Source organism: Mycena indigotica (genome assembly GCF_014461135.1).
Source record: "Mycena indigotica strain 171206Taipei chromosome Unknown Mind.scaff0009, whole genome shotgun sequence".
In the NCBI taxonomy this organism is placed as follows: Eukaryota; Fungi; Basidiomycota; class Agaricomycetes; order Agaricales; family Mycenaceae; genus Mycena; species Mycena indigotica.
This window is the reverse complement of record NW_023503008.1, coordinates 259,075-283,314: the sequence shown is the minus strand read 5'-3', so window position 1 is coordinate 283,314 and position 24,240 is coordinate 259,075. Positions and strand designations below refer to the sequence as shown.

The 24,240-nt window shown below is 51.3% G+C and overlaps 6 protein-coding genes across 6 annotated transcripts; 5 read left to right on the top strand and 1 right to left on the bottom strand.

Annotated features, from left to right (window-relative positions):
• Nucleotides 1-723: 723 nt before the first annotated feature.
• On the top strand, nucleotides 724-5,466 carry MIND_00994800 (Cation-ATPase-N domain-containing protein; the record flags this gene model as incomplete). Its single annotated transcript, XM_037366552.1, has 27 exons — nucleotides 724-844; nucleotides 895-1,184; nucleotides 1,230-1,253; nucleotides 1,303-1,435; nucleotides 1,486-1,775; nucleotides 1,828-1,870; nucleotides 1,922-2,015; nucleotides 2,048-2,214; nucleotides 2,266-2,369; nucleotides 2,424-2,795; nucleotides 2,847-2,996; nucleotides 3,052-3,268; nucleotides 3,325-3,507; nucleotides 3,559-3,618; nucleotides 3,666-3,702; nucleotides 3,749-3,819; nucleotides 3,870-3,935; nucleotides 3,987-4,038; nucleotides 4,085-4,131; nucleotides 4,183-4,236; nucleotides 4,285-4,310; nucleotides 4,359-4,425; nucleotides 4,478-4,804; nucleotides 4,853-4,951; nucleotides 5,006-5,040; nucleotides 5,088-5,373; nucleotides 5,423-5,466. 27 exons carry the CDS (start codon nucleotides 724-726, stop codon nucleotides 5,464-5,466), a joined length of 3,459 nt encoding a protein of 1,152 aa, XP_037215946.1.
• Nucleotides 5,467-6,745: 1,279 nt separating this feature from the next.
• Nucleotides 6,746-11,349, top strand: MIND_00994700 (CBM21 domain-containing protein; the record flags this gene model as incomplete). The annotated part of the gene is made up of 5 exons (XM_037366551.1): nucleotides 6,746-7,094; nucleotides 7,145-7,467; nucleotides 9,069-9,088; nucleotides 9,138-11,081; nucleotides 11,136-11,349. 5 exons carry the CDS (start codon nucleotides 6,746-6,748, stop codon nucleotides 11,347-11,349), a joined length of 2,850 nt encoding a protein of 949 aa, XP_037215945.1.
• Nucleotides 11,350-14,100: 2,751 nt separating this feature from the next.
• MIND_00994600 (WW domain-containing protein) lies at nucleotides 14,101-17,597 on the top strand (the record flags this gene model as incomplete). The annotated part of the gene is made up of 9 exons (XM_037366550.1): nucleotides 14,101-14,145; nucleotides 14,193-14,291; nucleotides 14,352-14,660; nucleotides 14,711-15,072; nucleotides 15,123-15,140; nucleotides 15,186-15,320; nucleotides 15,369-15,964; nucleotides 16,014-16,605; nucleotides 16,655-17,597. The coding sequence occupies 9 exons, from the start codon at nucleotides 14,101-14,103 to the stop codon at nucleotides 17,595-17,597; spliced, it is 3,099 nt and encodes a 1,032-aa protein (XP_037215944.1).
• Nucleotides 17,598-19,080: 1,483 nt separating this feature from the next.
• Nucleotides 19,081-19,845, top strand: MIND_00994500 (uncharacterized protein; the record flags this gene model as incomplete). The annotated part of the gene is made up of 2 exons (XM_037366549.1): nucleotides 19,081-19,361; nucleotides 19,410-19,845. 2 exons carry the CDS (start codon nucleotides 19,081-19,083, stop codon nucleotides 19,843-19,845), a joined length of 717 nt encoding a protein of 238 aa, XP_037215943.1.
• A 459-nt stretch (nucleotides 19,846-20,304) lies between these two features.
• On the bottom strand, nucleotides 20,305-23,253 carry MIND_00994400 (uncharacterized protein; the record flags this gene model as incomplete). Its single annotated transcript, XM_037366548.1, has 14 exons — nucleotides 20,305-20,377; nucleotides 20,426-20,466; nucleotides 20,512-20,613; nucleotides 20,660-20,749; nucleotides 20,796-21,733; nucleotides 21,782-21,851; nucleotides 21,900-22,049; nucleotides 22,094-22,324; nucleotides 22,372-22,542; nucleotides 22,590-22,673; nucleotides 22,729-22,853; nucleotides 22,898-22,907; nucleotides 22,959-23,082; nucleotides 23,129-23,253. The coding sequence occupies 14 exons, from the start codon at nucleotides 23,251-23,253 to the stop codon at nucleotides 20,305-20,307; spliced, it is 2,334 nt and encodes a 777-aa protein (XP_037215942.1).
• Nucleotides 23,254-23,863: 610 nt separating this feature from the next.
• Nucleotides 23,864-24,240, top strand: MIND_00994300 (uncharacterized protein; the record flags this gene model as incomplete). The annotated part of the gene is made up of 2 exons (XM_037366547.1): nucleotides 23,864-24,164; nucleotides 24,218-24,240. The coding sequence occupies 2 exons, from the start codon at nucleotides 23,864-23,866 to the stop codon at nucleotides 24,238-24,240; spliced, it is 324 nt and encodes a 107-aa protein (XP_037215941.1).

Genomic DNA, 24,240 nt, shown 5'->3' with positions numbered 1-24,240 from the left:
TGGGAAAGGTCCTAAGTTTGATCTTATCAATTGCTCAACTGATGGATTAGCTGGTCACGTTTTCGACTCGGAGCCGAATCGGCCACTTTTCGTCTTGGCGATTACTACATACTTTGTCCTCTCCCAACTCACAGCCGTTCCCTGTTCATGGTCCTGAAATGTTTCCTGAACCTTCCAACCTGTGTCGATGCCCCTATGCAGTCTCGTAGCATCCAGCTAGTCTAGCCGCCACCTTGATAGACCCGTGCTTCCATCTGCCGTAGACCTAAGAAGGAGCACACAATTTCCTGCGAAGTCAACGAGCACTACGATAAGGTAGACTCTTCCGAGTTCACTGAACGCCACCACATCACCATGATGCAACTCAGGTCCTCGATTTCGCCCTATATATCCGGCCCTGAGCAAACGGACCTCCATTGTTGTTTTGTCGATGTCTCTCTTCTCCCGACCCCTCGCACGTTGGCATGCTGGCAGTGGCAGGAGGAGAATTTTGCTGTGGTCCAGCCACTTACTTCATGCGCGGTTTTCGCCACAGGAGGACCATTCGCAACTGACAGCCGATTCAGACCGTTTTGTTTCTCCCTGGCAATCTGAATATTGCACGTGCTATATACAAACGATTGGACGGCAAAAAATCCGCACCCAGTCTAAACGGAGATCGAATAACTGACAAGAAAAGCAACCTTCTTTCGAACCTCTTGACCTTTTCCTCCATCTTGCTTCATGGACTCGGAATTGGCTGCGTCGGCGCCGCCGCCCGTACATGGCGAGGACGACAATGTTGTCTCGCGAGCAGTCGCTTTTCACGAAGAGCAGGAAACAGAGGAGAAGATTCGGCCCAAGGGTGCGTCGTTTGTTAACCCTAATCTCGCCCGGTGTTTAATGTCGTGTTAGGCGTCGAGCTCAAACACACATTGACGCAAGAGGACAAAGAGCTCGCCGCAGCCGGTTACGACCATCTTGAACAGAAGAAGAAGGCCGAAGAGGAGAGGGCCAGTGTTGACATCAGCGAGCACAATATTCCCCTTAGCGAACTCGGCGAGAAACTTTCCACTTCCATCAACGTCAAGGAACCCGGTACATCTCAAGGACTTTCCCCCGATGAGGCCGCTTCCCGCTTGAAGCGCGATGGTCCCAATGTTCTCACCCCACCCAAAAAGCGCTCGCCGCTACGCCAGGCGCGTGTTCACTACAACAGGGTCATCTTCCTCTGACTGAACATCCTTTAGTACATTGATCGTCTTTTGACTATGGTTTATCAAGGCCAACTATTTTCGGACACTATGCTGACGTGTCTTGCAGTTCAACGTCCTTCTTATCATTGCTGGCATTCTGGAATACATTTTGCTGGGTATCGATTTCCATGCCAACTTCGCGAACACATACCTGGGAGGCATCCTCATTGCTGTCGCCTTCCTCAATGCCTTCATTGACTGTAAGTTTCCGTTGAACGCTTTTTTTTTTCAAAAGATTTTACGCCTCTAGGGTACCAAACGCAAAAGTCTGAAGCGATTCTGGCCTCATTTTTGGCCATGATCCCCCCTTCTTGTCGTGTTGTCCGAGACGGTTCCATCATCTCTATCCCTGCGGCGGACCTGGTCAAAGGCGATGTTGTTCTTCTGCGCTCTGGCGACAAAACACCCGCCGATTTGGTTATATTCGCAGCCACGGACTTGAAGGTTGACAACAGTAGCTTGACCGGAGAATCAGAACCTCAGGAGCGTTTCCCAGTCGCAAGCGGAAGCACTGCCCGTGCCGTCGAAGCTCAAAACCTGGTATGTGGGATGTTGATCCCCAAAAAAAACTCTATGTTAATGGTTTCTCAAGGCGTTCAACTCAACCCTGGTCGTCAATGGTGAAGCTTGGGGAAGTACGTGACTGTTTTGTTGGGTCTTGGGTTGTGTTTGCTGATTTCTTCCAGTTGTCGTTCGCACGGGTGACCACACGTTCATCGGACAAATTGCGTCGTTGACGGGTGGCGAATCCGGTAACGAGAGTCCTCTCGCAGTCGAAATGTGCGTTCATTCTTAACTGGTTATGTTGCAAGGCAGTTAATGGCCTCGATAGCGCTCAATTTGTCATCAAAATCTCATGCATTGCCATTGTCTTCGCCGTCGTTTTCTTCGTTGTTGGGATTACAACGGCGTATAAAGGCAAAAGCGTCGCAGACCGTTACATTTGCTGTGTCTATTCTGGTCGCCTTTGTTCCGGAAGGTAACATTTTCTTCATTTACGAGTTGGTTCAATGTTTTGAGAAATTTATAGGCTTGCCGTCGGTAGTAACTTTACTTCTTTCCATTGCCGCGAAGCGTATGGCCGCGCAGAATGTGCTGGTGAAGGACCTCCAGGGTGTCGAAACTCTAGGATCGGTGCGTGACAGAACATTTTGCTGCCTTCTACTAGAAACTGAAAATGTCTGGTAGTTGACCCTGTTGGCCACGGACAAAACGGGAACTTTGACACGTAACCAAATGACCGTCACGAATCTCTGGAGCGGGGAGAAGATGTATTCGGCCTTCCAGTCCAACAATGACGAAGACACGACGGCGGCTTTCTCCTTGCAAGCTTCGGGGATGTCGGAGCTCGTCGATATCGCCGCACTCAACTCTCGTGTCAAGTTCGACAAGACCGATGTTCCGTTCGACCAGAGGCAGATCTTGGGAGATGCGACTGAGACGGGATTAACGCGTTTCGCCGGGAGGTATCTCAGTGGGGGATATGATGAACACCAGAAGAAATTCCCCAAGGTGTTTGAAGTGCCATTTAATTCGACTAACAAGTGGGCTTTGGTCATTGTAGGTCTTTCCCCGCTTCGAGCAATCTATCCGTCTGAATCCATCATTTAGCTGAATAAACCCCATGCGGATGGCAACCTCACCGCTTACATCAAAGGCGCTCCCGAACGTGTACTGGCCAAATGCTCAACATACCTCAAAGACGGCGCGCTTTTCCCCATCACTGATGACTTCCGAAAGTCTTACGACGATGCATATAACGTGGGATCAATATTAACCGAACCATGCTGTGTTGCTGATGTCCATACTTACTTAGTATATGGCCTCTCGCGGTCACCGTGTGATTGCCTGTGCACAGACACTTCTTCCGGGTTCCAAGTTTCCTGTAGACCATGAATTCACGAGAACGGAATTCCCGGAAACGGAGTACTGTTTTGTTGGGCTTGTGTCTTTGGAAGATCCACCGAAACACGGCGTGCGAGAAGCTATCGGGACGCTGCGGTTGGCGGGAATCAAGGTCATGATGGTTACCGGTTCGTTCAACCCATTGAGCGAAATTTTGGTCCGGAACTGAACCAGTATATTTCAGGTGACCACCCGAAGACGGCTGAGGCCATTGCGCGCAAGATCAACTTGATCATCGGCGACACACGGGAGACACTGGCAGCTCGCACAAATCGTTCCATCGACGAAATTTATGAGGACGAAGTTAATGCGGTGGTCATTCACGGCGACGACATCGACGGACTCCAAGGCTGGCAATGGGATCAGAGTACGTGCGAAGTCTTGGAGTCTGCATTGGTTAGCTTACCCTCCCTTCCAGTCTTTAGTAAAGAAGAGATCGTGTTTGCGCGAACATCGCCCAAGCACAAACTCGAGATCGGTGAGTATGCAGCTCTATTTGGCTTTGGTAGCTAATTGAACATATAGTTAAACGCGCCCAGGCGTTGGGGCATATCGTCGGAGTGTGCGTAACGTTCTCGACCATCATCTGAACGCTAAGCGACTTTTAGTACTGGTGATGGTGTCAACGACTCGCCTGCTCTCAAAAAGGCTGATCTGGGAATTGCGATGAATATATCCGGTGCGAAGCAGCATCCATTCATGCTAGTTGCTTTCCCTGACGCGAAATAGGCTCGGATGTCTCGAAAGAAGCCGCCAATATGATCTTGTTGGACGACAACTTTGCTTCGACAGTCAGTGCGTGCTGTTAGCCTTGTCCATGACCGTTCTTGTCTTAATGACTTGCAGAGGGTGTTGCTGAGGGCCGTCAAATATTCGTCAACCTCAAACGTTCAATTCAGTAGGTCTTTTGTTCGTGTCTGTGATCGGAAACTCATCTTGAAAAGATACACACTGTCACATAGTACCCCAGAGGTCATCCCGCAACTTCTATGTAAGTCGCCGCACTGGTTTCATCTTGGTAGACTAACTTAGGTAATTTCAGACGTTGTGGTCCCAATTCCCTTGCCGATCTCTGCCATCCTTATCTTGGTTATTGGTACGTTATCACTTTTTTTACTAGAGCGTAGAGCCGATTCGTTTCAAGATCTTGGTTTCGAGCTGTTCATCGCGGTAAGTTTCTGCCACCAAGTTCAGTTTCAAACATTTAACCTTTCATAGCTCTCGTTCGCGTGGGACAAGCCAGAAACGGTTGACGGACTGATGAGGATGGAGCCTCGTAAACCAGGTCCGTTATTTTCTTAGCATTATCACATCGCATTCTGACTCTGCTTTGTTAGTCAACGACCGATCAATCCTCTCGCTCAAACGGAAAGCTTTGCGCCGCACTAAGACACTTCGACGTGACCCCGAGACGCAGGACATAATAAAACCCAGTAAATTCTCCGTGCTGCTCGCTCAACTTCGGACGCCATTCACGCGAGAATACTGGGAAGACGCTATGGAAACCAAAGATGGGGAAACTCTCGTCGACTCCAAGCTGCTTTCATACGCATATCTCGAGGCTGGGATGATTGAAATGTTGGCTTGTTTGGTGGCGTATTTCGTCGTGTTTTTTAAGGCCGGGTTTTCCCCCAGCGACTTGCAGAAGGCGCAGAAGGCTGGATGTATGGCATTCATCTTGATAAACGTATTAGCCGACTGACGGACGACAGCATTTTTCCTCAAGTCAAGTCCCGACTTCATCAACTACAAGGGACAAGTGCTCTCCGCGTCGCAACAAGTGGAGGCCTTTGCGAGGGCGCAATCGATCAGTATGAGCTTTTTCTTTCTTTGTGCAACAGACAGCCTGTTTAACGTTCCCTTAGCTTACCTTTCGGTTTTCATCGTCCAATGCTTCAACGTAAATCTAATCAGATTCTTTGGAGCACTGATCAACGCCATTTTCAGGTCTTCGCTGTTAAAGCCAAATTCACGTTCCCCTTTGGCCGCAACGCAATTGGCAACAAGCTCAACTTCGCGGGTATCCTCGCGGGTGCTTGCCTGGGAATGTTTATTATCTACACGCCGCCGTTGCATGTCGTCTTTGGAGGGACCAAGGGCCTGTCTCCGCTATACTGGTTAATACCGGTGGCGTTTGGAGTGGTGTTGCTGGCGTGGGCATCATTGAGGGTTATCCTGTTGAGGAAGAGTATCGAGGAGGCCAGGGTAAAAGACATCAAGGGACTGATGATGTGTGCGTATTGTCCTGTCTTTTCCTCTTCTTGGTTCTGACTGTCTTGCAGTCCCGACCATGAGGACGATGAGTATGCGCTCTAAGCAACAGTGATGAACAAAAATGAAACGAGTTATTATGACCTTAGACTGGGGAGACGAGTAATGATGAGTTGACTAGAATGGGAAACTACGTCCCACCATATCCGTAGTTTGTACAACAACAGATACATTTGGACTGTTCGGTTTACATCGTAGTGGTACAGACAGCAATATGTACAAGCACGTTCACTTAGTGACGTGAGCAGCCGTGGGGGGCTATCAAGGAATGAGTTCAACGAAGATGTTGCTCTGAAAGGTCTCACAGCGTTGGCGATGCCCAAGACGCTTGCAAGGGCGTTGAACTCGGCGGTGGTGGGACGCGATTTGGCGGTGCAGACTGTTGTCGTGGATGAGCAGACGCTAAATGAGGAGAAGAGGAGGCAGCATACGGTCGATAACATGCTGCTCGCTTGTGCCAATTCTTCCGGCGATATCGCTATAGGACAGGCCTATTCTCGGTTTAGGGTATAGTGAGCCCGAGATGGGGGTTGCAGCTGACCGGATTTGTCCTTGGCAGCGGCGAGGGCAGTGCAGAGGGGATCGGGAGCCATTGTAGAGTGCGAAGGGAAGGACGAAGGCTATCGCGGGTCTTTATATAGTGGTTAGCGTGTAAGTTAGCTCGGCAGCTGTAATCGATGGGCGAAGAAGGAAGGTACCGGTGGGAGGCTCGATTCGGCTTTAGCTTTAAGCGGATAAGATAATGCGGAAGAACGGTGGTCATGTGATCGCGGTTCAGCTTTGGAGTTGGACGAAGGCTAAGATTGTGCTTGGCCCTTTTGTCGCCGGTTGCAAGGACGTATGCTGTTACATCGCCACATGAGGCCGTACTCCACGTTTTTTGCTGAATGCGCAGGTACTTGAAGTTTCGGATCAATTGCATGATTTCCGCATACCAAAAGGAGACAGTGATTGCTTGGTTGCACTTCGAGATTGGCATGAGGTCACTCCCTTGCCGTGGACGCAAACCAAATCGTTGCAGCTCGTCAAATTGTTGACATGGGCACAAGCCACGGGCGGATTTGCGCCGCTGTACGGAGTGCAAAACGAATAAAGGTGTGACCCACTGAGGCTACAGACCTTCCTTGCACTCCGATTACTCCCCCAGCGCTGCCAAGTCGAAATGGCTACTTTCACTGCTCATCCAAACGAGCCAGTCGTTCTTCCCAGCATCCACGAAATTCTCCCTCCACATCTCCTCCCCCCGCCGTCTGAGGCTGGCCACCCCTGCTGCTCTTGCTTTGCCCCTCACCTACCCAGCGCCTGAGTTACCATTTTCGAGTGATCCGGAGCCCATGACCTTGCCGCCGATCGCGTCGACCTCCAACTGGAGGCGATCTCCCGCTTTCGGCACCCCTTCACCGCCCCCGCCAACCCTCCATCCGCCCAATCTGCCGTCGGAACCCTCGCTCTCGCCTGCCCAGTCACACTCCGAGTTGTCCGGGTCGTCATCACATGATTCAGATGGCGACACCGAGATGAACGAGGCTAGCGAAGGGGAGGGTGATGCGGAGACAGCACCACGGCAAGGCAAGGGGAAGGGGAAGGGCGAGCCAAAGAAGCATGTGTGCATGATCTGCAGTCGACGCTTCAACCGTCCAAGTAGCCTGCGCATTCACGGCAACACCCATTCTGGCGCGATGCGTGAGTTGGGCTGTTGAGCTGTTGTTTTGTGTGTTGCTCACGTGCCCCAGCTTTCTCTTGTCCGCATCCTGGCTGTGGGCGGGCATTTAACGTGAAGTCAAATATGCGCCGGCATCTGAGAAACCACACCTCTGAGCCAGAGGATGCATCGGGGACGATGCTCCTTTTCCACAACACCTACCACTCCTCGTCTGGGCTGTCTACCTCGCTGCCTACCCCACTGGCGGGGACCGCAACGGTGGGCGTTACACCCTACGTCGATGCGGCATTTTCCGCTCAAGCCGCGTTGAGCGCCAAACGCCTTGCAAATCGCTCCCAGCCCCAATTTTTGCCAGCTAGCCCTTCGCCCCCCGTAGCAGTCGAAGCGGAGCGAGTAACTAGGGCACGGAGCGCACGTCGGATAGCCTAAGATAACAAGTTTGGCATATTATCATGTGATCGCGTCCTCTGTAAAATATTAATAATCATGGATCGACACATACTTGGGAATGGATTTCACTCGCCAGTTCTGTCTGGATCTGGTGGTTCATTTTTAACCTGGGGACTGTGCTGGATGGATGTGTGAGTCCTGCTCTGCCGCCATTCGATGGAGCAGGAGTTTTGCCTCAGAGTTGACTTCTGTGCTCATTTTGAACAAGAGCATCACTAAGAATCTTACAACCGCTGGCAGCGGTTGTTACCGAACGCACTCTAAACGTCGCCTCGAATTACTTGTCATCGTCATCTCTTCGGTGTTTTGGAAGTCGGCAGTCCAGTCGCTCCTATTGGCTCGGCGAGTGGCGAGCTTTACTGTAAGTACCTTACCAGTCACTCCATATGCATACCAGATTGACTTCAGTGTTGTGGCTTTATGTACTTCTTGAGCTCCAGAGGCTTATTTGAAGAGAAGGGGAATGAATTTGGATGGTGTCGACGCGGAAGACGGCGACCGAGCATCAAATGAAAAGACAGCTGGTTACGCTGCGTTGCTGAGTAAAAAAAACGCGAAGCCGCCCAGTTTGCGGCGGCGTTGCGCTATTGGATGATTCGTATCGCCGTCTAGCTGGGTAGTTTTGCTGATAGACCAATAATAGACGAGCATTGGGATCTAGATTCTACTGTGCAGTCCGTTGTGTCCAATGAGAGCAAGGTTCGAGAAGGTTCTGGGCGTTCGAAACTTGCGGTGAGCCCGTAACGCGGTAACAAGAGAGTGCAAGCGATGTCGCAAGGTTGTCAAGATTCTCGGCAATCCAAACCAGATAAGGGAGATTATTGACGGACATCGGCGTTTAGCCGTTAGCGCGCATCGCCACAGAAAATGGAATGGAGAGCAGAGATAAATGGTCTTGGTGGTACAGTACTTATGATGAGCAGAAGGGTAGGAGGGTGGACATAGGGGGGAGATTTGGAAGGGTACACGCGGTAAAAATGGCCTCTGCCGATGGGTAGATGAATGAGGAATTTATGACAAAGGCGGTTGCATCATGGGTGACGCGCTCTCTGAACGGTTTCGACGCTTCTTTCTGAAGCTTTTTTGACCCTAGCGTATTCTTGGAGACTGAGGGCGCAAGTGGGGTACATAGAAGTGAGTAGGCAGCGAGAACCTGGCCCCTCCAACGACTTTCGGTCCAGACTGGCGAAAAGAGGTACGACAAATTCTAAAAATTGCCGACCGATCAAATAGTCGGCATACCAAATGCGGACAATTTATAAAACACTGCTCTTGCTTTTCTTCCCTTGGCCTCGTTATCCCCCGCTCTCCCCCACCCGCCTGTGGACTCCCCGGCCTCTCCTCCCGCTTTTCTTTCGCGGTTGTCGTTGGCGTCACCTGTCCCGTGTCGTCGCCTGTCTTTTTGCTCGCACTCCTTAGTCAAACAACGCAGCGCTATTAAGCCTGCAATCACCGTCGCTCGTCAAGACACCAGACGAGCTTTCTCGCCGCGTCTCCCACGTATATAGGGACCCTTTGGTCTCTTTCTTCTCTTTCTCTGCCAGTCGAGGGAAGATTACCACTAGTGCGATCTTCCGCTGTTATTTTTTTTACTATTCCTCACATCCTTCTAGCCAATCTCTCATGATTGCAACTCTCGCCATGGCCTCGTCCATTAATTCAAACTCGGCTGGCGGTCCTCTACCAATCCTACCCCGGCGTGCACCTTTGGTCGCTCGGTCTTCATCATATCCCTCCTCAAGACCAACCCCGCCCCCAATAAAACTCGTAGTCCAGCACGCTACCCCTCCCTCAGACGACGAGTCTTCTACTTCAACTTCAGACGACCAATCCGTTATTACAATCCACTCAAAACGCAGTCGTGGTGTCCGTCCTCCTGAAGAGAGCACCCCTTTACCATTTCCCGCTCGTCGGCCTCCTTCACCGCCAGATGAGGTTACTCCCCGTCCTTCTGCGATGGCTCGGCCTCTCGTCTATTCACCAGGAGCAGGCAGTATCTCTGGTTTACGGGCTCTCTCCACACCCACTCTCCCTTCCCTAGCTCCTCGAACTTCAAAATCGACACAGGACGATACCACTCCGCGTGTCATCCGCAAAAAGTCTGGCGAACCCCTCAAGTCGTCACTCAAATCCTCCACCCCTCGTGTTCGAGGATCTTTGGAAGTGGTCATCAACGGTGGTTCCGCTGTGGGTAGTAAAAGCGCGCCAACCACGCCAACCAGTGGAGCACGTGCACGAGTCCACTTCAACTCGCAGCTCGAGCAGGTCAAATTGTTCCTCGCCGAGCAAAAGCCTCTGGCTGTGAGCCGAGACGGATCGCCAACCGACGATACGAGCGGAACAGAAGATTTCCCTGACTACATCTTTGGGCGAGATGCTCAAACAGATGACGAAGGGGCATTGGAGATGACTGTTGAGGTGCCGCCGCCAGGAGGAGAGCTGGATGTCAAGTTGCAAACACTTGTGTTGACAGAGGACAAAACCGGTGTCGCCGGGACTGTTGCAGTGCGCAATCTGGCGTTCGACAAGTGGGTAGCTGTCCGTTTTACGCTGGACGAATGGCAAACCACAAGCGAGGTTACGGCTCGATACTCACATTCACTTCCTGGTGGGATGGTCGACGTATTCGCATTCACCATCCGTCTAAACGACATTTTGGCGCGCATCGATGGTAAACAGATGGCGTTAGCGGTGCGTTTCAATGCGGCGGGTCGGGAAATGTGGGATAATAATCGCGGGAGGAATTATATGGCGGTGTTCAAACGGGTACGCGGGGGTTGTGAACAGTCGAAAAGGAGGAGTGGCGAGGTTGCTGCTGATTTGCGCACTCGATTGGAGCGCGTCGTCAAGATGCAGGAACAACAAGAAACACCGACAGTTCTTCGCGGGAACCAGAAGGTCGTCGAGCCCCCTGCAGCTGTTGGGTTTCGCAATGGTGACTCTTTAGCTGCCCGTTACGACTTCAATTCCTCTTCTCGTGACCCGTGGCGTCCTCATCAACGAGCTCAGTCGCATCCAAACTTGGACTCACCATCTCCGCCGCATACTTCCACTTGGCCGCGTTCACCCGCCATTGTCCTTCAAAAGCCTCGTTCCAACTTGGGGTCACCACGCGATGTATCTGACGATATAAACTTTCGACCGTCGCTCTATATCACTTCTCCTGAAGACCATCCATTCGCTGTGCCCAAGCCGAGTCGCCAACATCAACGCGGTTACTTCGACGTGCCATTACGAGATCCCGCATCGCTGCGACGGACACCTCCAGGCACGCCACGGTTTCGTGATTTGACGCCCATCGGGAATCCCGGACGCTATAACTCTTTCCCGCCCCTTGATGCTCGTGGTGTTGGTCTAGGTCTGGATGTGGCGGGGATGTCCATGTCACGGGAAGGCAATACGAGTGAGGACAGTACCCCCAGTTTCATTAGCAGCGACGGGTCAACGAGTGGGACTACATCTCCCATAAGCCCGCCGGACTTGGTGACCTTGGAGTCGAGACTAGCGATGACCTCTGAGCCAGAGTCGTCATCTACGTATCACAACTTTTTGGATAAGTGAGGTTACTTCTCCTTTTCTTGCAGTTCTCGTTACTGAACCAGTTATTTCAGATTCTGCTTCTACACTGGCGCCACAAGCGTTGAACCCATTCAACGCACCCACTCTGCCTCCAGCGTCGAAGAATTGTTGTCAACCAGTTCACCCCGTTCGCATGGTTTCGCGTCGACAAGCTCACCACTGCTGCGATTCGATGACAGCAGTAGCGGTTCATCGACACCAACTACAGCTCGCAGCATATCTTCTCCCACTCCCGTTGTTGCTTGACCTTTGTCGAGTTGGGTTTTTGCATCTATCTTTATCGCCTCTTCTCCCTTCATTCACCGACACACGGATATAGACTTGACTTGTAATGTACCATCAACTACACGACACACTCGACGGACAGCTCGCCTCGCGCATAATCTCATTCATCCATCAACCATCATCCCAGCATCATTCTGTTTTGTTACCTTCCCCATCCCGATCCTTGGCTGGCACATTCATTGCTGGATGTATTCGTAAACTCCCCCCCCGTTTCACCACACCAGTATCTTCGCACTTCTCCTCACTGTACTTTTAGCTGCCCCCTTCATATTTTTTTTTCGTTTTACGGCGCGCATGACCAGCTACGTCCTTATCATTATCGACTACTCCTAGCTTTACGATAAACGAAAACAGACTACGAATTTGCGATGCAGTTTTGAGTGTGTTGGTTCTGTGAGCTTGCCTCAAATAGGTTGGTGACGTGGAATGAGTCCAAGTTTAAGCTTGCTGCTTTTGAAGCTTACTTGGATTATAGAGCTCAACGCCCTTGCAATGAAGGATTCGAACAAACCTTGAAGAAACCTCAGACTCGGAATCTTTAATCGGGTTCTTTTGCTCATCAATTTGATCCTAAGCTATCGGATCACATCGTCAATCAAGGCACGCCGCCGGATCGCCTTACATAATGCCAATATGAAGAATTTGATGCGCCGGAGTGTGACATTTGGCACTTGATCTGCGCCTTCCATGTCGGAAGAGGAAACACTTTTCCCTCTTTTTGAAGATCATGGAGGCATCAACGGATGTGAGGATGCTTAAACTCAGAGCGGGGTGGTGATCCCTTTGGAAGATCAATCGCCACTAGGCTTACTCCTGACCTCGACAAATTACGATGGGCCAACGAAACATCGCGATGGCTTGCTGAGGCCAAGTGATAACCAACGATGGACCCATTTGGCAGTCATCCGCTCCAAAATGCCGTCCCCCCTTACGTTGCGCGTGGCGCAGATCCTTGGCCGACAAGGTTCCCGCTACCTGACACTGAACTTGCGTCTGACTCATGTGGAGGTGGTCCTCAGGTTTGTTTCGACTGTTTTTTGTTTTGAGCCGATGCACCATTTGCAGAATGGGGATATCAAATCAGAGATGTTCTATTCTTGCAGCTCCGGTCAGATGGCCAAGATAGGCGCGGCCAAGATGATTACGAGTAGGTACTACTCTTCTCTCTCCAACTTCTTCAATTGCGCCAGTATAGTGGGTAAGCCAGCGTCCAATTATATCATGAAGCACGGGATATTTATTTCTGGGTATATTCCGGGAACTCAGTGTTTTCGTTCACCCGGCCCTTCAATGATCTTGTCCCGGAAAGCGAATCAGGCAATGTGCGTACGGAATCACTGGAACTGTGTTACCCTCCTCGGTAGGTTTCACACGTCTCTTAGGGCTTTCATCAGACTTCGACTATGTTCTAGACGACCGTCCCCTCGGCCTCTGATCTGCAGCTGTTCAACACATGGAACCTCAGGCTACTTTAGCAACTTTTCACGGACGGGCGGCGATTTCCGAGCTTCTATCACTTTGTGGCCTCCACGGAATGACCGCTCGTATGAAGTCTAAGCCGTGATTTCTGTTATTGCTGTCCTCACTCAGGTCCAAAGGAAACTAGATCCCACAGTCATAACTTGAATATCAATCACTGACACTTCGAGTCTTCAAGCTTCAAGCTGACCAACCATATCTGCCATTGAACATGTGCAGCCACACTTACTCATATTGATTCCATCGACAACCTTGTTGGAGATCGCTGTCTCCGGCTACTTCAAGAAGCAGAATGGCGATATGCGGGTGCGATATCGATTTCCGACTGGGTCAGACATTTAAACAAGGACCGAAATTACTTGATCCTAACTACTAGTAAGCTCTGTGGACCCCAAGGTCTTATTTCCGACCCTCATATCCCGCGATGCTCTTCCACTTCCACTCTCACACGACTATATATGTAGCTTCGCTGTTCTCACTGGCGTTGTTCCGAGTCAAAATAGGTCGATGTCGTGTTTGGATTGCCTTCCTTATTCATCGTTTTGCTCAGTGCGATCCGATCTCTATCAACATCGCCATTGTTGCCTTCGCTGTACTTACTCTAGATCTGATTATAATAGCCCATAGTCAAGTTTGGCATTGGCAGGCCCAACTGAATTCATGATCAAGTCCTAAATCCGCGCTACATCCTCATCAATCTGACCGGTTGTTATATGCTAACCTGTAGGATTTCCCTAGTCTGATCGAGTGCCGCCGCCGTAAACCCGTCTAAGTAGTGTTGGGTTCTCTTGTGTTCAACTTGTGTTGTCCGAAGCCAAGAGTGACGAGATCCCACCGCAACGTTCGAACGAATCAAATTTGAATGAAGGAATGATAGCCAGTCAAATAGAACGTTACATTGACGAGGAGAGCTCTGCGTGGTTACTGTATCATCATTTATCGAAGTCGTTTTCGCAGTGAGCAGGTCGAGAAATGTGTCGACGGTTTGGCGGGTTACTCTTTTAGGTTACCAGGCAGATGCCATGCCGCAAACTTCCTCTGCCCCATTTGGATTACTGACTTGCCGTTACACATCATCATGTTTCTGAGATCTCGGAGCCAGATGGGCTGCTTACCTCCATTTTCTACCCGTGTTTCCTCCCATGGCTTTCCCCGCCATATATTAAGTCAAAAAGCACTCGTCACGACTCTTTTTGATCCCCCAAACTAACCCTCAAAGGCCTATCGAGCTGGATGAGTTCTTCTCAACCTTCGACACGTTCTGTGTCAACAAGCAAGGTTAGGCACCAGTGTATGCGAGCAGTTAGGCTGCTGACCCATTGTAGCCCCAAACTTCGCCAGCTCTTTCTGCGTCTTCGCCTTCTCCCACCCTTCCAGCTGGTTGGATCAAGCAATACGACCCTGCATCACAACGGCATTTCTATGTGTGTACTCTGGTGAAAAAATCCCGACTCCTTTTTAATAGGTATTTTCTTGCGTTTTAGGTCGATACAACCGTCCCTCGTTCAACGTGGTCTCATCCATACGAAGACGAGCAATATATTCGCGAGCATGGCCACTCACACGCAAAGCAGCATAATAGCATCCGCCGCCACAGCTCAGCCAGTCAGGGAATCGCGTCACCAGTCATTGTTGCTCACCAGCAACAACAAAAGCCGCAACACCACCATCACCACCACCGTCGCGATTGCCCTCCAGATGAACCGCAAGAGCCTGCCCGCAAGAAAGCTAGGTTGAGTATTCACTCGCCCGAGAATTTCCAGTCGCCTGGCACCCCGAGAGAGGATCTCACGGCATGTTACTCCATCTTCTTCCTCAATAGAGATTTCATTTTCGATTGCAGCGCGAGTTCGAAGGCTTATTACGACGCGACTTTTCCTTCGCCGGTCAATACTGCCATGCGGCCACAATGACTTCGGCTGCGAACCCCGGGCTCAGTATCAAGGGTATTGGTGTGGTGGGGCTTCCGCTCAGCGACCGTGACGCGGACCTTGTTCGTCAAGTCATATCTCCATCATCGACCCCAGACCAGACTGTCGGAAATGCCTGGGAGTTGGGAGCGCAATTGATTGAATGTATGAATCCTGCCTGGTCTGCGTACCTGGAGGAGGTGGTTTTGAAGGACATATGGCGGAAACTGACGCCACATGCGAGTGGTTTGCGGCTCAAGCTTCAGAGTTTGATTTTATGGGAGCAATCGCACAAGTGAGTGGCTACTCTGGCACGAAACAAGTCAAATTCCTAATGTAAAACAGTCCTATGTTATACGAGTGGTAAGCACATTATCAGGGGTAGCTTCGTTCACTCATCAGTGATAGTACTCAATCTCAACAATCAGACTCGACCGAATTTGCCAGCGTTCATGTCATTCTCCCATCCACGTACACTGGAGGACACGTACAGCTCTCTTTCGCCAGTTCTTCCGAGCATTATGATTTGTCGCCAACATCAAGGTGAGTCTATCTTTGCCTCATTGTCCCACCACTTCTAAGCGTTGTCAGTTTCTCGACTTCTTTCGTGGCATGGTATCACGGTGTCGAATGCCAAATCAAGCCCATCGAATCAGGTCGCCGATTGGCCCTGTCTTACCGTTTGGTGGTCTCAGAGGGGCCGCGGCCAACGCTTCCCGTGATGACCGACAAGCTACAAGATCTCCGTCGTTTTCTTCGCAAATGGTCGAATTTCCAAGAGTACGAGCCGGATAGCGTTCCTACCATTATCGCCTATACGCTTGCCTACGAATATCATGACGACGATCTTCGTGGTGACACTCTCAAACTTGAAGATCGACACAAAATTATCCATCTCAAGTCGCTTTGTGATGAGCTTGGCTTCCAGCTTGGGCTCGCTACCCTCGATGACCACTTGATTGGCACCGCAGACGAATCAGCAAGTCGGGATGCCCAAGGGCGACCGAAGCGAATGCTGCGCGTTAACAATCGACGTCTTAACATCAAGGAGGTATACGACTTTGACGGTTTGCCCATCCAGGGCATGGCAAAGCTCGAACTGGAGGAGGGAGATTTGGTGCCGCCCCCAGAGTCTGCGCCTGACTTGGTCGTGTATGACGCGAAAAACCCGCATGTCATCGAATTTCGTATGTTGCAGCGCTAATTTGGTTTTCCGTGCTCTAACTGGCGGTCTAGACCACTCTCGCACGGTGATCGTGATATTCGAGAAACGACGGACGGTGGAAATGCTACTTCACACTCGAAAGACGCCTTACGCGCTGGAGAGGCTGCACAATGTCGACCGTCGCAACTCTTCACTCATCGAGCGAAAAATCGTGTCCTACGTTTTGTCCTCCCTCTATCACCAACAGCCATACAACTTCGATGCCCAGGCCAGGCTGGCGGAGATCTCTCTTGGCTGGCACGACGCCAAGTTGTGGAACGAGACTGCTCGTAGTTCAGTGGCGCATGGGCCGATGCTGGCTTCTCTTGACCAAATTCGATGGCTCGATGCTTGGAAGCAGTTCACTTTCTCACGGATCCGTGAGAGCATCGAGCAGATCTGGGAAAAGAAGGGGGCACACAAAGGACTCGAGTTCTACCTCGTTGCCGACCCGGACATATATGCCCGGGTGGCCGACAACAGCAATGCGCTGGAGGAGATCCGGCATTGGTCAGGTGATCAACTTCAGCGCTGTTTGGATGGCCTGCAGAACCTGGAGCGCGAGCATGTCCCGCTTTTCATCAGCGCCATACGCAAAAAGGGCATCATGTTCTTCTGGGAAATGTGAGTTGTCTGTTTTGTAGCAATTCCTGTCACTGACTTTTGGTGGCAGAATTATGCGAGCAATAATCCGTGTACCCAACGCGTACGAGTTCTGGCTCGACTTTCTTGGCTCGCTCTACACTCTGCGCCTTGAAATGCTGCCGAAAGAACACGACTCGAAGAAGTTTAACGAAATCACTGACGAAGGACTCGATTCGATACTCAGCGACTTTGGCATGGTGGTCAGGTCGGGCAACATTCCCTTGCGCGGGCAACGGCTTTCGGAGATCATCGGGCTTTGCCTCTCGATTCGACGACTCGATATGTGCCGACGAGTGCTGTTCATGACCGTCCCGCGCGACCAGAGCGAGGAATGGATCCCCGTGGTGACCAGTCCTGGTTATGTGCCCCAATTGCGGCGGACTTTGCATGAACACGGGATGGAAGTGTACCACAAGCCATTCTGCGACTTCTTCAGCGCGGCCATCGGGTGTTTCCTCCACTTTGTTGTCGGGGCCTACAGCAATTCAACCCGCAAAATATGCGGCTCCTGCACTGTTTGCTCGGCGCTCGATGACTTCCTGGTCTCTCCGAATCTTACCCAGGCTCATTTTGTTGGGACCAAGTCGCAGGCGGAGCACCTCGAGGCGCATTTGGTGCCGAACCCCGATGTGGCCAGCTTCCACTCTTACACCGACACGAATGCTGGCACGATCACCGTTGTCAGCAAGCTGCGCAACCCGGCCACGGACCCGCACTGGCTCAAGCGGAAGAATGCGGCCCTGGAGTTCTTGGCCACGGTGGGGGACATGAAGATCATTGACCGCATCATGGGGAGACGGTACAACGACGCGATGCTCGCTATAGAGGGCAAGGGATTGTTTGTCCACCTCGAGGACGGCTCCCGCGCGGGTAGCCACAATTCGTCGAGGGGCATTGCCATTCATCATCAGGTCCAGGGTCGGTGGGCAGCGACAAGTGTGACGGATGAGCCTATGCAGAATGGCCGGTGATTCATATGTACCAAGCTATGTTTGTGTGTGTGTTGCTTTGGGCTATGCGCCATGTATTTTTCTTAATTGTAGCATTAGCAGCTTTCCCAGTAACATTTCCTACCCAAACATTTTTGCATTATGGCTGTGCTTTAGCCAGCTTGAAGCATTGTTATAAACATGTTTGATTTGGTGACAATAAATGGAACAAAGTCGGTTGGGTTCCACCCGGGTTCAGAAGGACCTAGTTAAACCTAGATATATTCTTTGTGTATCTACATTTGAACGGTTCCTGTTTGACCTGACAAGCTCTGGACAACGACGATTTACGTGGGGAAGCTGAGAACGGCTTTCCGACTCCTCTTCGCATTACGAAGAGGTTGGCGTTGCATGTCCTTGTCGTGGGAGGCACTTCACATGACGACCGGGGTGAAGAGTGACTGATCACAATGGTGGAGACTATATACACACGTAGCATACTACAAGACACGTGTAAGTATGTAGTACCCGCTACGCTTTCTGATTCGGGACCACTGCGGTAATCATATCCTATCGACAAGATGAATTAATTTGGCTACCACATCTTGAATCGGAAAGGTCTGCATTAGGCCTGTTGCTAGGATTTGGAGACTGAGCAAGACAGCCCTGAGCCCTCAGCTCGAACCGTGATGCTGCGGGTGTTGACCTAGTGAAGCGACAGCCTCGACCGGTTCGGCCGGTGTAATGATAATCGTAGACGCAGATTGGCGTGTCTTGATATGCCTGTGCTGCTGCTGCTATAGCGTGCTGCTATAGCAAAGGCAATCCCTAGACACTTCCCGGGCAATATCAGTCCTATGAGCGGTTGTAGTCGTGTTGTGTCCGACACACGGCAACGCCTCGTCTGCATCGGTGGAACAAGTCAAGCACACCTCTACATATGTATAGCAACGGGTCCGGAACGGAATAGAGTCACAGTAATCGGCGCTGAGCCTTAGCTGTCGGTCTGGTTTCCAAAGAGAACGTGAAACTGTGGGGTGTTTTTCCATCCGAGGGACGGCGCAGTGCTGGTTCAGGGGCTCTGGCATCGTGTTCCGTCACTCTACAGCATTTCTCTCGGAGACATGGTGGTTTCCTGACTGCGGAGTGCTAAGCTTCTCGGTGCATAGGCCGGGGATCGGCCTGAGAGGGCGGTGTGTAAATCCAAGAATGTCGAGTGGACAGCTGCCCTGCCTGGCCAGCAGCACGAGAGTACTGAGACGAGAGTGGATTTTGAGACTTGACTTCATCTTGCATGAGGTCGAGGCGCCAAGTGTTCTGGCTGTTGATAATAACATCTTAGCCACAAGTACTTGGTTTCGCATTGCTATGGTCATGCACAGGTCAAGCAGTTCCAGCGCAGTTGACAGGTTCAACTTGAAGTGGGAATGTCGGCAGAAAGCTGTGTCGTCACGTGTGACCGTGACATGAACTTCTTAAACGCAGAAAATTTTGTTGGTCTGACGCAGTGGCCCCACTCTCGCTCATGACGATGCCTTTCTTTATCTCTCTGCCCTCGACGTCGCCCGCCTCCCCCACTGGTCTCCAGGCTACCAATACGCTCGCAATAACCTCAATTCCTAAACACTTTTTCGAGCCAACGTTGCTCCGGGTTTTGCGGGACCACTTTGCGACGTATGGGGACATCAACCGCTGGGTTCCGCTTCCCAACTTCTCGCGTATCATCGTCATCTATGCCTCGAACGAGTCAGCGGAGATGGCGAAGATATATAGCGACCCCATTGTGCTGGAGCAGACTAGCGATCGGTAGGTTCTTGCGCGTTACTAGTTGGACTGGGTCTTATTGCACGCTAGATCGCGGATAACCCTCAGGGTATACAGAGCCGACCCAAATCCTCTGCTGCCTCCAGGCGAAGCCATCGATGTGCCAGCAGCCAACTACCTCCAGCCACCCAAAGTCGACAAGAACTTCCTCATCAGCCCACCAGGGTCCCCCCCAATTGGCTGGGAGCAAGTCAGAGAAGACCCGCCGAACGCTGCCCCGCTGGCCGATGACCTCATCGCGGCATTGCGCAGACTCCAAGTGCACGACCGGGAGAAATCAGGGGGCTTGGAGGTTCTGATCGACCCAGAGGACGGTGATGCTGGCGTTGGGATCTATGTCGAGGACTGTGGGAGTGACGATGACGAGTCAGAGAACGAAGACGACTGGGTTTATGGACAACCTCCGCCTTTCAGAACGCGCTGGGCAGCGACCGCATTGCCTCCGGCTATAGACAACACCGCATAATTCGTGAGTGCGCATCTCCGGTTCCGCCTTTCTGGATGATACCCATTCAGACCTGTTCCGACGTTCTGATTGAGGACACCTCTTATATTGCCTTTTATATCTGATCCTTTTTCTTTTTCTGATCTTTGTGCGCTCAGTGGCTGATTCTTTTGTCCCAGTGTATCGATAAAACCTCTTGTATCACAAATGGTGAGTTGTTCATTCCTTTCAATTCAGGACGAAAATCCATCAGACCTGTTCTGACTTCTCTGGAGACAACCATTATTGCCTTTTTTTTCTGATTCTTCTCTTGCCTTTTCTTGGAGATGGTGCTGATCATTTTCTACAGACTTTTACGGACCACATTAGTGTACTTATGTATCAAGTATCTTTTACTCACTGAGGAAGGGACATTCAAATGTAACATGGACTTGCATTATTGATGACAATCCCACTCTCAATCCCAAGCCAACTCGTTACTCAATCTTCCGCCGACCCTCGCTCGAAATTGTTGCTTGTCCATCTGTAGCACGTTCCCAAGCAAAAAACAAGGCTATATGGGGTCGTCAGACGGGGGCATAGAGCGCCAAGAAACACGCACCGTCTCGAATCGACCGGCGATATGAATGGAGACAAGTAAGGCTGTCAAAGTGATGAGTCTTCGCCACGAGCGCCATTTCGACCCACGCGATGGAAGACAACCGAGCGAGCCATCTTTGCTGGCGGATCGAACCTGACAGCCAACCCAACGCGTGAGCGAGAAACGCCGAATCCAATGCGTTTCATGGCCTGAAAAACAATGAATGCAAGGCCATTGGGGAAGAGAGCCACAAACCTTCTCGAAGTCCGACCAGCGCACATCAGGGGCTGGCTCATCCGAGGCGGCCGCGCTGCCAGATTTCAAAGGGAGAATGCGTTGGAATACCTAGCCATGCTGTTGGAAGCGCGACCGCAGAAATCAAGCGCCCGACCTTGAAATTCTTTTTGCCGATGGTGAACTTTTTGGGTAAGTAGTCTGGGAGCGACTCCCCCCAGTCCATTAGGTCCGAGTCCACATTGATTTCGATGCCAGTTTTCCCGCCAAAGAACTCCTCTTCGACCTCGTCAGCCCACGACATGGCCTGCGAGTTCTCGGCGAACAAATCCTTTTCGGTGACCTCTTCCACCTTCGTCTCCTCTGTGTCGTTTCCCGTACCTGGCATCGTCCACAAGTCGTTAATGGGATCCAGGTCAGGATCGAGGTCGAAGTCGAACTTGAGATCAACCGTTTCTATCCAGTCAGAGTGGGCGCGCGGCTGGCCCCAGAATGGAGGAAACGGTCTTCCTTCTGCCTTATATTTCGCCACACCGTCCTTGTAATGCGACGAAAATACCATCTTGATGGGGCTGATCCGGACCGGGCTTTCCGGGTCGTAAAGGCGCAACGCATCCGGCGCGCCACCCTCAACTCTATGCACCTTCTCCAGCCCTCGACCGACGTTCCACAACACCCCCTCGATTTGCTTCCATGCTGCATCGAACAACAAGAGGCCCGCAACTCCTTTGGCGTCCCCTTTGAAGCCGACCTCTGCGTAGTCTGCTCGAAGGCGTTCCCCTTCCTTGAGGGCCGCGGCCAGCTCGGGCGACTCCGCGTCATGCCTGATTTTGTCCATCAGGGCCAGCCAATATCTTATCGGCGTCTTTCCAGTCGCCTTTTGACGCCACGTGTTCCCGATGGACCGGACAACAGTGTAGGCATGCGACCAATCCGTAGTCTTGTTCCGGGGGACCCGCTTCAGCCTTTTGGCATCCATAAACGTGGTGTTGTGGACAAATTCCGGGTCTTGAAAAGTGCTGTCTTGCGATATTGCGTATTTGACGAGTTTTTGACCGAATGGTGTCTCGACTAGCTGACTTTTGCATTCGACCACTGAGTAGCGAAGTATCAGACAAGAACAAACAGTGCGGAAGGGCATACCGGGTTCGACATTGCTCAGTTCCCTGTACGCATCTTCGCTGAACTTGCTCACTTCCGAAGGATTCTCGCTCTAAAATGCTCAGACTGATGTTGTGTCGGGCGTACGAGTATTGCGAACCAGAAATTTCGCCAGACGATCCATAAACCACACGTCCTGCGAGAAATCACTCTCCGTGAACTGCACGACCAGGCGGTCGAGCTCGCTCGAGTATCCGTGCTCTTGAACATATTTTTGGTTGACCTTGATGCGTGGTTCCCCGGTAGCAGTCTAGCGTGGTCAGTAAACGTGCCATGAACTATAGTGACACTAACTCGGTAACGCGTGAAAAACGGGCGGAAGTATGGACTATAACTGATCATCTCTGCCAGTCTGTGCCAGCGCTCGTTGCAGAGGTAGGACACAAAGCAGAGGCACGAGACGAGACGCCACAAGATAGAGCGATCGTTCTTATATGCGTCCTCGATGGCAGCGGTACTGGAAAGCTTCTTTTCCATTAGCTTGTTCAATGTCACTGCGACGGAGAACCACGTCATGTTGGATATCTAGAATTATTAGACTTCACATCGAGAGAGAGCCCCAGGTAACGCACTGTCAGGATGAACATCTGTGACTGAAATGCAAGCTCTCTCTGATAGAGCATCCCGTTGTCTTCATTTGAGTCTTTGTTGTCCAAGATGATTGACGGGGAATACAGCGCAAGCATGTCCACGAAGGCTTTGTGATCGAAGCGCAACTCGTCAGCAGTATCCGCACCGAGTTGCTATGGGCGCTATCTCAGTCAGCGTCGCAGCACAGCAAATTACTTACCATCTCGGACGAGGCAATCGCTCGAATGACGCGCCAATCGATGTCGGGAACATTGCTCCCACTCATAACGGCTGCATCACGACGCTATACGTGAGCCATTATTAACCAACGCACCAATTGAAAATGGGTGGGAGCGTACCGTGATCCAGTCAGCCAAAGATTCACCGCGATGGCGCTTCGGTGCGGGCGCAACTCGAGGAGGTGAGCATAAATTCAACCGGAAAGCAAATTGAAAGTATTCGCGCATCGCTTTTTCAGACACACCTGGTCCTCATAAGCTTTGATGTTTGAAAGAAGAGGGTACCAACCCAAGTCCAGCTGAGAACAGGCTTAACATTAGCGTGTTCCATGTCCGTGAGATAGACGCACCGCCGCCAGATAGAAGTGTGCTTCTTTGCTGGCTGGTAAAGGTTTTAAGTTCCTCGCCTCTGCTGGGCTAGCCAACTCGGTAAACTTCTCTTGCGCTCGCTCACGGCCGTATTCGTTAGTTATCCTGGTGGAGAGTTGAGGAAGCTTAGGGCACGCTTTATTGGACGTACCATTCTTGAAAAGCCTTCTTCCCTTCGAGGGACGACCGGCAATAAACGACCATATTGCTGAGCCACTCCGCAAGGAACGGTGTCGTTCCCCACCTCTTGGCGCGTTGTATGTGGAGGGAGGACATCTTAGTCTATGATGAAGCCGTCAAGCGAGACCCTGGTCGACCCTGAGTCCGTCGCTTAAACGCTCAAATAAACTTTGTGCATCGATAATCCATTCTGATGTGTTCGGTTTTGACTGGAAATCCCGTAGGAATCTGTGATGTTGAAAGTCGGTGTGAGCCCTGTATGAAGTTATCTACTTTGCCTTACAAACAAACCTTGTGGAGTTTGAACGACCCTTGTATGTTCTACTACTGTACCTGCGTATGGCGCGTCATCTGGGTGAACACTTCGAGTCACGGGACTGTGACAGTCACGCTTATCGTCAACAGAGGTCAACAGAACTGAAAGACGGTTCACTGAGTTCAGAACTTGAACAGCCCCCTACTCTATCACAACATGGCAAATTTCAGTGGCATGAGCCCATAAACTTGGACACACAAACCTCTCGTCACCTACTGCAAGCTTAAACGCCTTCGACCTCCATTCGTCCGACGTCCACAGGAACTGCTGCTGGCATCCGCCTGTTCTCATGCTCGACTTCGCTCAACGACCGTCAGAAGCGGGTTAGCCCTAAAGTGCGCCGCCTATACCCCTTTGCGATTTATCCACCTTGAACTGGGCTCCAGGTTCATGTCGTCAATGGACTCCGAACTAGAATCCTCCGCTCAGTCGTTATTGCTCAGTTGCACAATCGCTACATCCGTCGTAGGAGTAGAAAAGGACTATATTGCTGCATTTGGCGCCTTGCAGTCGGAATACGGCTTCCCAGGAAATTTTGCTGTCAGCTCTCCATCCAATCCCACATTCCAAGACGCTTGCCAAGACCCATTGGGCCTCGTTCCCTGGAAGCCATTTATCCAACTGCTCAAGCGGATGTCTACGACAGTTATCCGGTTAGCAGCAAAGGCACTGAACGACGGAGCAACTTTGGGTCTGCTCTCGTTTCGTTCATCTTAGCCTTGATGATGCTGACCCTTTCAACAGAAAAAGAACTACTCGAGGATTGA